This window comes from Topomyia yanbarensis, chromosome 3 (genome assembly GCF_030247195.1).
Source record: "Topomyia yanbarensis strain Yona2022 chromosome 3, ASM3024719v1, whole genome shotgun sequence".
NCBI classification, from domain to species: Eukaryota; Metazoa; Arthropoda; class Insecta; order Diptera; family Culicidae; genus Topomyia; species Topomyia yanbarensis.
Genome location: NC_080672.1, coordinates 374,607,088 through 374,623,713, shown reverse-complemented (window position 1 = coordinate 374,623,713; position 16,626 = coordinate 374,607,088). Strand labels below are relative to the sequence as shown.

At 36.3% G+C, this 16,626-nt stretch overlaps 1 protein-coding gene across 1 annotated transcript; it reads left to right on the top strand.

Annotated features, from left to right (window-relative positions):
- The first annotated feature begins 6,145 nt into the window (after positions 1–6,145).
- On the top strand, positions 6,146–14,651 carry LOC131691401 (nose resistant to fluoxetine protein 6-like). Its single transcript, XM_058977761.1, has 12 exons — positions 6,146–6,288; positions 11,999–12,150; positions 12,218–12,361; positions 12,425–12,587; positions 12,651–12,782; positions 12,844–13,037; positions 13,109–13,450; positions 13,513–13,706; positions 13,763–13,913; positions 13,970–14,299; positions 14,369–14,483; positions 14,539–14,651. Exons 1-12 carry the CDS (start codon positions 6,198–6,200, stop codon positions 14,613–14,615), a joined length of 2,085 nt encoding a protein of 694 aa, XP_058833744.1. The 5' UTR covers positions 6,146–6,197; the 3' UTR covers positions 14,616–14,651.
- Positions 14,652–16,626: the final 1,975 nt, after the last annotated feature.

The window sequence follows — 16,626 nt, the reverse complement described above, 5'->3', positions numbered from 1 at the left end:
AATACCATCCCCCATAAAATACCATTCCCCAGAAAGTCATTTCCCAGAATGTACCATTCCCCAGAATTCCATCTCCCAGAATTCACCATTTCCCAGAAAGGCATTCCCCAGAAAAGCTTTATTTTTTATTCATTTGACCTTTTTATTTAACTTGCTACAGTCGTGATTCGCTGGTTGGTCACTTTTGAACTGGATTGCTTTTTAGTTGGACCTCTGCTAGTTGGACCATTGTCCAACTAAAAAGCATCTTAATGCCAAAATCCTATGTCAAAATCACCTTGACAATCAAACTGAAAATAACCAGAGATGTGAACAGAAGCATTTACACTATTAACGTCTTCTTTGGATAGTTTTGGACGTCTGTCGGTCAAATTCGTTAGTTGGACATAGGTTGTGGCCCAACCAACGAATCACGACTATACTCGTTCCCACTTCCTTCAACCGATATTTTTCGCTTTTGATTCGTGCACATTTCACACAAAATAAAATACTGAAGTATTTTCCCCAGAAAGAACTATTGTCCAGGAAACATGTAGAACAAATTGCAGAATCTAATACAGGTGTGTTTTGAGAGACATTGTGCAACAATCATAAGCAATAGCGCCCCATCGTAGGATTCAAAAGCATGAAACAGTGTTATGTAAGTAAGATTATATGGTGAAACCAAAACTTTGTGCATTTTTTGAAGTAATTGAAGTGATGTGTTGTTAAGTTGCTGAGGATGAGCTGCCGAAAGTGATGGCTCCTCGCAAGTAAGCCAGTTATCCTTTCGCTTACCCGATTTACTCAAACATAGGAATTGATTCCTTCTTTCAAACATGAGCAGTTCATTGAATCTTCATGAAAATGACTCTTTATGCCTGTCCAGTTTACACTTGAAGAATTGTCCCAACTTTTGAGCAAATCTATCCTGTTCGGCTTAAAGTCTTTTTGCACAACATCGTCTGACATGAGACATTATATAGTAGTTGGCCATTTAACCTAACAGTCGTGTAGCATTAGCACAGACAAACAGACATAACACTATGATTAATTCCTTAAAAATAGCGATCCGCCAAACACTATACACGCTTCTAACCACTCATTTACAAATTAGTTAACCCTCTGACCGAGGAACTTTTTTTTACCAACGGTCTATACCGTATACTTGCGCATATATCAGTGGCGCCATATATGGATTATAAACGTAAATACTATCACTGTCCCAACTAAAAATATATCCAAAATGACCGGCGAAATGAAATGGCGAAGAATTGTTGTCGAGTATTATGTCTGTTAGTCTGTGGTATAAGTACCATTTGGCATAAGGTATGAAAATACAATGTATTTCGGGTAGATAGTACGAAACATTTCCAATGCAAAAGAAGATAAATCTCGACAAACATATGATTACGGCGTTAAAGTCAACTGTCAAAATTAACTTTTAGCGGAAATTCTGGACAAACCGTTACTCTCCAACCACAGATGTTGGTAGTAAACAAATGAGAAGTTTTCTTTTTCATTAAATGCTGTGAACTTGCTGTCATATGTTTGTCAAAAAATGCTCTAAAAACACACCAAACCGTTTGTCAAAATGCATTCATTTCGATTTTAATATAGATTCAAGCAAACTTCAAAAGAAGGGATTAACACCTATGTTTGAATAAACCGGTCAGACGAAAATATGACAAATTTGTGTGCAAGTGTTATTTGGCATACAAAATCAAAAAACTGCTCATGATTGAAAGAAGGAACCAATCCCTATGATCGAGTAAACCGGTTATACGAGTGGATAACAGGTTTGTTTGCAGTCACATTCGGCGGCATGATCTCAGCAGCTCCACACAGCATCAGTTCCTTGAATTGGATAATGAGCAAACCTTAGGCTCCACCACAAAAAAAATGATAATAAGCATTAACTTTTCTGGGGAATGGGGCATTCTGGGGTATGATTTTCTGGGCAATGGAGCATTCTGGATACTGGCTTTCTAGGGAATGGTACATTCTGGGCAATGTCTTTCTGGTTAACGGTACATTCGGGGGGATGGAATTCTGGGGATTGGCCTTCTGGGAAATGGCTTTCTGGGGTATACAACCCTTGGTGCTCTTTTTTAAATGTGGAAATATTCATTGGAAAAGCTTTGTTTTGTTCCTGGGTAGTACATATTTAACAAATTAATGGAATTTTCGCCTTCTACTTCAACAGGCGTTGAAGTCGATTATCAGTTCACAGAACATTACGTGGCTAATGCTACGATCCCACTGAGACTCCTTCCCGATAGGGACTCGAATATTTGACGACTGGTTTATGAGACTAGTGTTACACCCTCTGAACCGCCGCATCAGGGTACGATCTACTAAAATCATAAAATTTCAATTCCGCTCAATGTGCCATTATTAGGTTTAAAATTAACGTAAACATATTATCTGTCGTCTTAAATTCTAAAAGATCTGAATTTTTTTTGTGAGTCTTTAAAATGTAAATACAGTGAAAACCCGTTTTTATCAGCCCCTAATTTTACCAGCTTTTCGACCAGCCAGGATTAAGAGGCAAGAGAGGTATACGGAGTAATGTTGAATATTTTAACAGCTACGGTTTATAAAAGAAAATAAATAAATATGATTTCTTATTGTCCCCATTTTGTCAACCAAAGATGAACTTCTAATTCCCATTTTTATGAAACTAACCATTTTTTGAAAGTCCACGTGGACATCGTAGGTAGGGGGTAGGGGCTTAGAAATTGTCCACGCTTATCCACGAAGGAGGAGGAGTGAGTCAGAAACGAAGGTTTTTTTATCCACGTGGTACATGAACGGTCCCTTAGTGTTTTTCATATTCATATCTATACACATTACATATGTGTGCGTTTCTTAGACGTCATATGATTGCGAAGTGCCAGCAACTCAGTGATACCAGATATGAAGCCATGTTTCCATTTTGAAGAAATTTGAAATGTTGTGAAGACTTGGTTTTCAATTTGTAGACAATTTTTTCACAAATCTAACAGGTTTCTGACCTAATCCTAGCTTAAAATCAAAAAACTTATTCTGAGCCCTGGTCCTTGCAGACGCATAAAGACACCTTTTTTATTAAATGTGCAACTACTCTAACGACTACTCGACCGAATCAATACTTTAACCAAGCTTAAAGACCAAGACTGTGAATGCACAATAATAAATCACGAATTAAAGGGCGAACACGAAATTATTGCGACACCGAAAATGTCATGCCAATTTTCTTATAAGGGATCATCCATAAATGACGTAGCATTATATGGGGGAGGGGGAGTTTTGTATTTTGTGATGATGCGTGACGACAGGGGGTAGGGGGTCATGTCATGCTACGTAGCTGTATTAAAGGAGAATAACTAACATCGTTTTTATTTTTTTTATTTTACGGTGACAAGGGGGGGGGGAGAATTACCGTCAAGCTACGTAATTACCAGGGGGTATTTAGAGGTTTGTGACGAAATGCTACGATGGGGGAGGGGGTTGTTAAAAATCATTCAAAAAATGCTACGTCATTTATGGATCGTCCCTAATGTTTAAAATCAAACCAAAATTTTAGGGTAGTTTTATGCATATATTTACTTCAAAAATCAAAAGAAAAGTTAATCGATGGAGCCTTGAGTGTAAAATTGAACGCATTTTCGCTTGATGCCTCCATCAAAGTCTTTACAGTGTCATCCGGTACCAGTTTCTCAGTTTTTTCCATTTTCTTAACATGTCCTTCTCGTCTTTGACTGTCTTCTTGCTCTTCCGAAGTTCCCGCTTCATCATTGCCCAGTACTGCTCCACCGGGCGCAGCTCCGGACAGTTTGGCGGATTCATGTCCTTTGGAACAAAATGGACAGAATTGGCCTCATACCACTCCAGGACACTTTTAGAATAGTGGCATGATGCCAAATCTGGCCAAAATAGCGGAGCTTCGTTGTGCTGCTGCAAGAATGGCAAAAGGCGCTTCTCGAGGCACTCAGATTTGTAGATCTCGCCATTTACTGTGCCCTTTGTCACGAAAGGCTCACTCTTCAGTCCGCAAGAGTAGATGGCCATAACACACACACTCTGCAAGCAATGAACCGAACCCAACCACAAGCTGAGTTTAAGGGCATGGTCGTAAGTGAGAATAACTCATCATCATGTATTTCCACCGACGCGACTTCGGCATACCGATCTTCACAAATTCACGTGATCATTACTCTCCCCCCCTTTCCCCATTCAGTCGCGTGCATATGCATTCATTAACCGTCAAGCTGCTTTATATACAAGCGAGCCTATTTAAAAAAATAAACCCAGTCATACCGTAAACTAGGTGTTAGTCTCATTTGTCACCGGTTGTTTCCGTCTCTCCCAATTAGTTTCGCAAATCATTCCGCATCCAAGCAAGTATTCGATCCTTAACCTTACCCGTTCTAATTGAAGTGAGTAACGCTAACAAAATGCCCTTTTGATATAGCTTTCACTCGAAACGTTGATTCAATTCCTGTTTCAACCAAAGAAATCTAATTACTTACCGGTGAATACCGTGGAGCATCGTAGAACCGTCACTATGTAGCAGTTCTTACTGTTTGATATTAATTACAGCCTTTCGTTACTGTAGCGGGGTCACAGCGCACAGTGGTCGCAAACTCCTAGTGATTACATTATTGAAGTATAGTGCCTTTAGCACATTTGATGCTTAGTATCTAGGCATTCATGTGTGGCAACAATGTAGTTCGGAACTAGGCCGCTAGGGTGGCGCATCGTCTAAGGCATGGTAGAAGAATTGTGCCTTGGTAGGGGCGGGCATAGCGTAGTTGGTTAATCGATTGCCTTGCACGCAGCTCACCTAGGTTCGAGTCCCATCCCCACAAATAGTTACAAATTTTTCCTAAGATATTTCTGTAACCCGAAAAGAGGCGAACGACCATAAGGTTAAAACCTCTATAATCGAAATAAATAAAATGGTGTCTTTGGACAATATTATTCTCAGCGTCTGTTGTGTTGGGTGTAACTTTGTCTGGTATATTTTGAGATCAGGTGCATTTTTTGAGAAATAATTTCAATTGTTGCTCAAATTTCCAATTTTGGACTAACATAAGCCTTGTGCTTTAGTCAAGTGCCATGGTTCTAAGGAGGGAAAATGGGAAATCAAACCCAAATATAGCAATTAATATAGCTAGATAAGTAATAAAATTTTACAAACAGGTTTCATAACCAGACTGATTTATAATGCGACTAACACTAATAGAAAAAAATCTAATACAATAAATAAAATGAATAAAATGAAAATGAATAAAATGAACGCAATAGTAAAATTAATAAATACAACTAAATTGATAAAAATGCAACGATAAATAAAATGAATAAAATGCGATACATAAAAATTGAATTAATAAACTAAAATTGATCAAATGAACAAATATAATGAAATAAGCAAAAAATGGAAGAATGATTGAAATGACTGAAATTCCTGAAATTATAAAATTACAAAATTCATAGGGCACAAGTACAACAGCGAAATTAACTAATTTGATAAAATAATGAATCGAAAAGTTTTAAAAAATTTCTGCACTAAAATTAATACTGTGGTAAAAATTATAGAAAAAAAATTATATTAATAAAATAATAAAGCCGGATTTCATGATATATCAGTAGGTCATAAAATTCTATCATTCCAAGTATTTCTTTTACGCTTAGCACGGTAAAATGTCTGACACGGAATAGCACACAGCTTCCTTTAGCAACTATAGGCTGCGACTGATTCTTGATTGGAGGAAGTAATTGCTGAATACGTTGGGTTACATTTCTGCGCCCTAAAATCGGAACATAGGAGCATCTTCTCTTCTGTGCCACAATGCCACGGAAGGTCCATCCCCGAGAAATTGTGCGCTTGTGAGCGTGCTAAATGCGTTATGTACAATACCTAGTCCAGGAAAAAGACCCCACTGGCCGTGACAACAGTGGCACTATCTAACGGCAGCGGGGTGGCGAAGTTCAGTGTAATCGCGATCGGATACAATGCGCAATAGGTATGTACATCAGTTAATTCAATCTAAGGACCTACCGGGACAGATAAATTACTTCTTGCGACAGTTACTAGCGGGATCTCGAAGCGAACGGAATACATACTACAATAGTTGGGAAAGCAGCCATCGGGATCACCCAGAATCGCTAACGGAACCGATTGGATTTTTAACCAAAGTTTAGTGTGTAAATAGTGAATGTGGTGAAACATAATGCTGCGAATGTTTTCGAATTTCATAGTGTCGACAGCGGGAGCCCTTTTGCTAGCAAGCTGTACGGTGAGCGGCGATTCGTTTGTTGAATGTGAGTTGATTGCAATTGTATCGATAACACTGCAAAACAAATTTACAAAAAATATTGCGCCTGAACACAAAAATCAAAAAAAATACAAAAAATTGAGTGTCCACAACAAACCGCGGTGAATTTTTTTTTAAACAAATTGGAACGTAGCTTCACAGTTTGAAACTACGGTTTGTATGAAAATTGTGCTCTTAATTTTTTCGCATAAAATAATATACCTACAAAATGTTTACGAAAAAGGAACCTAAGCAATTTTTTGGCTCGATCGGATCATTAATGGCTTTTTCGATTTTGACAGTGCCCTACGCAGGTGTAGTCGGTGCTACACACTATTAGAAAAAATGAAAATTACGTATGACGTAAACAACGTAGCAAGGTATTTTCTCTGTCTGATAATAGGATTTTACATGTTATGATATGTAAAATTAACTAATGGGACACTTTTGATGTAAAACTCAGACTGAATGACCTAGGAAAAGCCGAGCACCTCACATTTTTAAATGTAATTAAATTACATTTATGTGAATTGGGACGCTCCTTTTATGTGCATCTGGCAAGACGTAAAGTTACAAGAATTTTTTTTTGCTGTGCACTCATTCAAACTTGGATGTAATCAGTCTACCTTTTTTTACACTACACCGGTGTGTCGCCAGGTAAAAACGAAAATTTCAGTACCCACACATTTAACTTCTGAAAATATACAAAAGGAGTATTGGAGGTGTGTAACACGAAATATTGGAAATCGAAAACTTCGTTTCGATGAAAAATAACTTTAAATAGCATCAAACGTCCACATCTAGTATTAAAATGAACCAAAACCGTTCCAAAAAACTGTTTTAATCCACCTATTGGTGCAATTGTGCCTTTCTCATTTCTCCAAACTATGATTCCATAGCTGGTTATATTTGTTTCAATTGTGGAAATATCTTGTACATTCTTAGTAGAGTAGAGTGGGGTAAAGTAGGTCAGCTTTGTTTAGCGAGCTCGTGCGATGGTATTTTTGCACTGATTTTGACTAACAAGCACTCTTTGGAAAGATTACACACCTGGCAACGCTTTGGTAATAATGATTTTATGCCTGGTTTAATATTTTTCAAGCTAAATCAAATAAGGCGAAGGTACTTTTTTCGATGCTTTCAAAATCTGGGGGCACGATAGGTCACTGTATTCGAGGTTAAATTAAACAATGTACACGACTAGAAAATCACCGGTTTAACTTTTATTTGAAGAGTATTAATACTGCAGATTATTCAAAACTAAATTGACGTCATTCAGGTCATAAAATGAGAAGTGGCAAATGATGTGAAAAATCATGGAAAGGCGAAAAGAAATGTTGCGAGAACATGTTGCTTTGGCTGCTGCGTCTGGCTTTGCATTTGCGAATGACTTCTTCGGTATCCTCGTCGTCACCAGAGTGTGGAATGGAAGTTGCTCATTCCGGCTCATGTGGTTGCTTAGCCGTGATCCATAGTGGCCCCAAACGGCTGACCTATCGCTCAAAAACAAAAAAAAACTAACAAAAAACTCGTGTATAGCATTAATTTTAACGTTAGAAAAAACTCACTTGCCTTTTTTACATTGATTAAATGTACTGTACTGAGGACGAAAGACAATGCGTTTTCGCAGAACAACACGCGAAAACAAACGACGCCGTAGCTAATACAGCTGATCCAAAAAAAAAATTAAAAAAAAATAGAACGAATAAAAAAATAAGACGACAAAATAAACAAATAAAGAAAAAAACTCATTTTAAAATGAATGAAATGACAAACTGAATAAAATGAATAGAGCGAATAAATCAATAAAATCAAAAAATTGGATAAAATGGATGGAATAAACAAATAAAGAATAATGAACAAAATTAATAAATAAATAAAATAAAAAAGAATACAATGAATAAAGTGCATAAAATTAAATTAACAAAATGAATATAAAGAATAGAGAGAATACAATGATAATGAAAAAGTGGGTAAAATAATGAAATAAATAAATAATGAATAATGTAAACAAAATGAATGAAATGATAAAGTAATAAAATAATAAAACGAGTAAAATGAATAAGATGAAAAAATGAAACAATTTAACAACTTAAATTCACGAATAAAAGAATAAAATGTTTTCAATGGATGAAATGAATAAAATTAAGCAATAAAATAAATAAAATGAAAACAAAGAATAAGATGACCAAAACAAATAAAATGAACCAAAATGAATTTATGAATCAAATAAATAAAATGAATATAATGGAAAACATAAATAATATTTATAAAATGTCCAAAACGAATTAAATTAATAAAATGAAGCAAATGTAATTAATGAAAGTATCAAGAAAATGGATATAGGAATAAAATAAAATATACGAATAAAATAAATAAAAAGTGCCAAAGGAATCAAATGAATTAAACGAATAAAATGAGTAAAATAAAAATATGTATAAATAACTAGACAAACATGTCGAATGATCCAAAGGGCACATATGAGCATTTCTTTGTTTACTATCAATTTCGATTATTCCGGCATCATCATAAAACTATTTAACATTGTTACAGCGTAGAGATGTGATTAATTGGTTGGACACGTTTTTTATCTGAACCGCTTTTTAGTAGGACCTCTGCTAGTTGGATCATTGTCCAACTGAAAATATAATGTCAAATTTACTTTGACAATCAATCTGACAACAGTTAGAGATGTTACCGGATGCATTTACACCACTAATGTCTTCTTTGGAGAGTATTTGGCACTTGTCAGTCGTCCCAACTAGCGAACCAAATTCGTTAGCTGGACAGAGTTGGTCGCCCAAATAGCGAATCACGAACTTTGATTTCGACTAGCAAAGTATGCAAATAGTTACGTAGCAAACGAAAAAGCGGGCGAGTTGATGACGGAAGAGAAAGTACACAAACAGAGGCTCTCATTTGCAGTAAGGTCCTCTTGGCATGTTTATCTAGAATTAAACGAATGAAATGCATGAAATGAGTAATATTACTAAAATAAGCTAAATGAATTATATCAAAAAAATGAATATAATTATCAAAATACACGATGCGAATAAAATGAACTTTGAACGAAATGAATAAAATAATAATATTAGCCAAATAATTAATTTGAATTGACGAAAAATGTTAGAATAACTAAAATATATAGAATTACTTTATTCAATCAAATAAATAAAATAAATAAAATGGGAATGCAAATAATAAAATGAGCAAGAAAATAAATGAAATAACGAAATAAATTAAATAAATATAAGGAATAAAATAAAAGGAATAAATGAACATAATTAAAACAAATAAGAGACGTAAAATAAATGTAATACATTTAAAATATAACAATATAATAAACTAATTTAAAGAAATAATATAAATAAAACGAACGAGATGCATTTGATTGTCATCGTTTCAAAAATCTCTAAATGTGATTAATAAAGCGATTTTTTAAAAGTTGCTTTACAAGCATCTGAAAAGTGACTACATAAAGTACCGTAAACCGGGGTGACATTGATCACTTTTCGGAGTAATCATTACGTATTTTTAGACACAACACATTTTTTTCAAGTTTAATATTTTTAAACCATGTACTGATGTATGGAGAACAAGATTGGATGGTTTTATCTAAAATTGTCCTCTTACAGCTATTTTTCCAAAAATGATTTGAAGTTGAAGTCCGTTTTCGTATTCCGGGGTGACTTTGATAACCTGCATGTTCACCCACATTAAGTTATTGATGTCAATGTTTTTCATTCAAATGCTTGTTTAAACTAATTCTGGAAAGATACTCATTATTAAATAGATGTTAATGTATTATACAAAGTATTTCAATGTACTGTAAAATTCGAGTAACCAAAATTCGTATAATTTGTGCCTAACTAGAATAAAAGATTCTGGAAACTTTTAAAACTGCTAAAATTGCTTTATTTCAGTGCTTTATCCATGTACAAAAAGTTTCATTCATTTTAACACGTTGGAATATTGAACAATAAAAAAATGTTGCGAGTTTTAGCTTAAATAATTTGAAATAATTGCCAACTAGCTTCACAAAAACATGTATTTAAAATAAATAAACTCTTAAAACTAAATTTGGCACATCCCAATCTACAGGAAAATAAAAAACTCGTTTGTAATTTATTACTCGCGCTCAAATCTGAGATTTATTTGTTTTATACAAAATAGACAATTTACGAAGCTTCGTAAAAATAAGGTAAAGTCAAATTTCGGTTTTTCGTAGTTTTTGTACCCAAAATTCGAACAATACACTCAAAAAGTATAACAAATCAGTATTTTATAAGTTTAGAGTAAAAATCATTTCAAATTAAGATGATTTGGTAGACTATTCTGGTTTAATAAGCGATCTACGAAATTTTTTTCGAGTGATCAAAGTCACCCCCATGATCAAAGTCACCCCGGTTTACGGTACCAACAAGACTGCCAGCTTCCATTCCGTTTTCATTTAACTTTCTTCGGCGTCGGTAAAGTTCGCTTGATTTTCGACTTAATTTTTAAACCATATTACTAATTATTACTGAATCCAGAAAACTGTAGTAAACACATTTGTTTTCAAATTCATCAATTGCATTTTGAATATGGATTTCTGGCAAAATATTTAAATTGTGTCAAAATAGTTAGCAGAAACATCGTCAGGGTATACAGTAAATTAAATTATTCACATAATACAAACAAGACTCTAATTTCAATTACGTTGAATATGTCTCTATGAATGGCAACAGCATGCGGCAACATACACATGCCATTGAATTCAAAATATTGTAAAAAATTTGTATCGACTATTTTTACCATTTTTTTGTTAACGACCTATTGAGTCAATTTGTCAACTGTTGTTACGGCATTTAATTAGCAAGGGACTGGATGGTGAAGCATAGTTTTCAATATTAAGAGCCATAGTACTCAAGGGAGGGCAAGGCGTTGAAGAGAGAAAGTTTAGAAAAGCGTGGAAAGGGTCATATGAGCAAGCTTAGAGTTCACCGGCAACTTAACCCTTTGTCTGCTGCCGCAGGAGTCAGGATCTTTTGGCATTAGAAATGCGAATCACCTGAGTCTACGGCATGTCCGGACAAGCGTAAAGTAACTTGTTACTTCATGCTGTCGGAACCGGAACCTTGCTAATTAAATGTCGTAACAACAGTTTTGTATCGGCTATTTTCGGCAAATTTAAGACTAAGATAAACTAAAGTAACTAAATAGAAAGACGGATAGGTATTCTACAGTGAATCAGTTATGAACATAGCACGGAAAACTAGGACTAGGCTGGCTCATATGGACATCGAAAGGAAATGTAAAGAATCTTTTGTCTTCTACTGGTAGGAGTTGGGCGTTCCACCCAAGTCTACTGCATTGTCCTTGGTAGAACATAACTCATCATCATGTTTTACCGCCGACGCCGGTGGTATAAATGTGCGTATTTAAATCGTGAGATATCTCCATTAGAGTGTATATGGTGCAAAATTTACCCATGAAGTGAAGAGCGGAAGATTCAGTTAGTCGACCGTGAGCACCAACGATATTCCATAACTTCCTATGTGTTTTACGATCAAAGCGTTTGTTTGTCAAAGAAAATTTTTACATTTTGATAACGTTGATCGTTCCTATCTATGATAAGCATTGTGAACAAAATTGTCGAAGTGACTTTAATAGTTCGATGGCCGGGGGACCTAAAAGTTTTTTGTTCTGTGTGGCAATAAGATGAGCTTCCTTTTCAGTGTCGCAGTACCACCGCATGCCCAAGCTGTCCGAGTTCGACGATTACGATCAATGTATGGAAGGGGGACCGGTTGGAACGGTGGCCACATACTGTGTGATACGACTGGCCATTGAACCTGACAACAGTTCCGAGTTATGGCATACGATTGAGGTACCCAGTATAGCTCATACCAAATTTAAATCTTGTACTTAGGTACCCATTTTCCGCTTTTTATCAGGCCTTTTCACGAGATCGAAGACATTACAATCATCGCCATCTGGAGCGTGGAGTCTGCGTAGAACAATGCAAGCAGTTAGTTCAAGGACTGTCCAACACAACCCGACAGATGCTGAAAGCCAACAAGTTCGAAATTGACTATCCGGTAAGATCCGCGTCTGGAGGATATGAATTAATACTAAAAAGAATTGGATATTTGATTTTTCAGTACATTTTCGATGTGTCCGTATTCAAAGATACGTACAAGAACCGCGATCGCTACGGAGAGTTGCTGGAAGTTTGCTTAAACTACAAACTGAATCAGACTTATCAATTGAAGGCATACACAGAAATTGAGGTCTGCGATAGGAACGATGAGTCTAGTGACACTGGTATGAGGTTAAATGAAATATGAATTACAAATGCGAAAAATCGATTTCATGTAAAAATTCCAGATTTGTTGGACATGCTATTCATAGCAGTTTTCATCACTATAATCACTATTGTTGTGATGTCAAGTTGGTACGATAAAAGGATCAACTACAAACAAGATGTGCTACATTACAAGACCGATATCATCAGCAAAAGTTCGTTGTTCAGCATTACTTTGAAGATAAGAACATACTAGCCACTTTCCTAAATTTTTAGAAAATAAGATTTACGTGTCGTTCTCAATTGTTCGTAACTGGTACCGTTTAACGTCACGTTCGTCAGACTCTCTGCATAAAGACCTCCGATTCTTTCAAGCAATAAGGTTCTTCACAATGATATTCGTCATTTTTGGACACGCCATGTTCATGTACGCTATAATTCCCATTCAGAATACATCCGAGATGGAATTGGTATAATATTTCAGAATTTTGAACCATAAAAATCAAAACTATAATTAATGCGATGATATTTTTTCACACAGATGTACCACCGCATCGGAACGATGATCCTAACGGGTGGGGTTCAAATTACCCAAATCTTCTTCTCCATAAGCGGTGTCTTGATGACACTCCATGTTATGACCTATGCCGAGCAAAGCAGCAACAAGATCGGGATCCTTTTCCTGCTGAAAGCTATCATAAATCGCTACGTCCGACTAACTCCGGTGTATGCCTTCATCATTCTGCTGCATGCCACTTGGTTGGTGAAAATGCAGGATGGTCCATTGTGGAAACATTATACGGAAACCGAAAAGGTCTACTGTCGGAGGAATTGGTGGACCAATTTGCTGTACGTCAACAACTACGTAAAGGCGGATCAACCGGTAACGATCAACTCTAGAATTTTGTCCACTGCAGACTAATTCTTTTGATTTATAAACTACAGTGCGTTCAGCAAGGATGGTACCTAGGGTGTGATTATCAGCTTTTCATCGCTGGAACATTGCTATTGATCTTGATCAATAGATTCCGCAGATTCCTGATACCGATCGTAACGTTAGCCTCCATTGGATCATACGTGCTTCCTGCGCTGTTCATCTACTATCAGAAACTGGAGGGAGTTTTTGTAATAACACTCGAGTAAGCCTCTGCGAGTTTTAATTATTCAGCATAATAAAATACCTTACCTTCTATAGAGCCCAGCGATTCATCTTGTGGCAAGATCAACACTACCTGAAGTCATACGTTCCCCTCCATGTCAACACAGGAAACTTCCTCGGCGGAATGATAACTGGTCTCATCTATATGAATTTCAAAAAGCGAAATTTTAATCCGGTTCGGAAAGCGGTAAGTGTTTGTGCTTAGTTATCATACAATAAACCTAAGATGATCTATGATTGCAGTGGTTCCGCATCCTTTGGTATTCGATTATCCCGACAGCTCTCGCAAGCCTGCTGATTCAGTACATTTTCTACGTGAACGACTTCAAAAAACCTTCCATCTGGATGGCAATCTACTTCCCGGTGACGAAGAACTCCTGGGCATTTTTCGGCTGTATTTTCATCCTAGGATTCATAAATGGGATCGCCCCGATATTGCAGCGGATCTTCAACCAGCGAATATTTGAGCCCTTGGGACGCCTAACATACGCTGCTTTTCTGTCCCACGCGTTTGTGATGCGCTTGATTGTTTTAAGCGTACGAACTCCAACTCACATCAATCTAAGTGTTTGGGTAGGTTGAATATCATAATTATTAGCTATCTACACCATTACATTAATGTCGGTTTTTTCCTGCCTACAGCTTACCATTACTTTCGCTACGCTTGTGTTTTCATATCTGATGGCGTTGTTTCTGTGTCTGGCTTTGGAGCTCCCTGTATCTGCATTGCAGAAACACATGCTCTGTTCATGGAGAGGTTGGTAATAAACGCTTCAAAATGTGGCATGTTTTATGAGGTTTTTTTGTTTCAGTTGATGCTGGCAAGCAACTCGATTCAGAAGTCACTATTGCAGTGAAAAAAGAACAAATACAGAACAGTTTACCGTAGACATTTGAAGGCACAACGAAAAACTAGTTTATCGAAATGAAAATAAAGTAAAATAATTTAAATAATAAAATGAATGATGATTCATTAGGGGTGAGTTTTTCGTTATTTTATGTGAGATGGAATATTATTATTATTATTCTGATTTTACAACCCTTAGAATTTGATCTGTTAATGAATAATTCTCCATGTAAAGTCCTATTTGAGCTCCCCGTGAAAGTGAACATAAGCTTGTGTTAATATTATTTCTATGCTCAAGACGATGCTGTGAAAAGTTGTAGCGACGAATTCCACGTTCATCTTACAGTTAGCAGTTTGTCAGAATGCAATCTGGTATTCGGAAGCGAACGTTCGCCTTGAACAGCGATGACATTTGTATTCATCACTCTGCATCGATTTCGTTCATCGTTGCGTTTAATGTTACTATACACCTCGAAAATCTGATCGCGGTATTTTGTCCCGCACATACTTCGCATAGGAGATGGATTTTCAATTTCCGTGACGGAAAAAAGTCTGTACAAAAAAAAACAAGATTCTCGAAGTATAAACTCAATCGCGGAAACGGATTTTTTAAATTATCTGCACACAAAATTCGGCCGGAATCAATTCAACATGAATTATTTCCTATGGGAAAAGTAATGTTTTCATTAGGGTTAAAACATGGTGTTACACTCAGGTGTTTTTAACGCGGTTTTTTGCGCGTTTTTACGAGTTTTTTTACGCGTTTTTTACGCGGATTTTCCAATTAACGCGGTTTTTGGAAAAATATTCTAAATCCTTTTGAATGCAAATTTCAGAAAGATGCAGATTTCTTTCTGAAAAAAAATTCTAAGTCCAAGTTCAAGTAACTTTTTTGGACCATGTGTAAGACTTGAACGCTTGGTAGTATGCGTAGGAAAAATTATATTCGGCTTTGCCACCATTTTATTCATATAAAACCTTTTCAAAACTCTAAAAGAAGAACATCAGTCGATTTATTAGATTATCACGATTCAAATGCAAAATAATTGGTGAAAAAAAAACAATTAACCAAGCGGAATGGTGCTTTGGATTTTGATTTTCATCTTTTGCTGAGGCACTCCACACAACTGCGTAATGAAAAAAAACCAGCCACTTTTTCAAAAGCACCATTCCGCTTGGTTAATATTTTTTCCACTAACTATCTTGCATAATTTGAATAGTGATAATTTAATAAATCGACTGATGTTCTTCTTTTAGAGTTTTGAAAAGGCTTTAATTAAATTATTTGGTGGCAAAATTGAACATAATTATTCCTACACATACTCCCAAGCGTCCGATTCTTATACAGGTTTCTTCAGCCTTAAAGAACTTAAGAATTTTGGCAACGAACTTAGAAGAATTTTGACAGCTTTTTTTTGCGCGGGTCTGGAAGACTCCTTATGGTCCGCACCTAAAAAATATTGACTTGACGAGTAGGTGCCAGAAATTGATCTTTGACGCCATTTTAAAATCCAAGATGGCGACCTCCAGTTTAGAGAACTTCGCTATAAGGGACCATCCTTAAATGACGTAGCATTATATTGGGGAGTGGAGTTGTGTATTTTGTGATGATGTGTGACGACAGGGGGGAGGGGGTCATGTCATGCTACGTAGTTTTTTTAAAGGGGAATAGGGGTTGACCTGATGTCACGGCAATCTTACCCGTTTCATCTAACATCGTTTTTTTTTTTTTGCGGGGACAAGGGGGGAGAGTTACCGTCAAGCTACGTAATTATCAGGGGGGGGGGGGGTATTTAGAGGTTTGGGACGAAATGCTACGATGGGGGAGGGAGGTGTTTAAAATCACTCAAAAAATGCTACGTCATTTATAGATGGTCCCTAACCCAATTAATATTGGTATTTTCGGATGATCTTGACGAGTAGGTGCTTAAAAACCATGTTTTGAAATCCAAGATGGCGACTGCCGGTTTAGCGGAAATTCTCTATAACCCATGCAATATGGGTATTGTCGGAATGGTCTTGACGAGTAGGTGCCAGAAATGTATGCTTGACG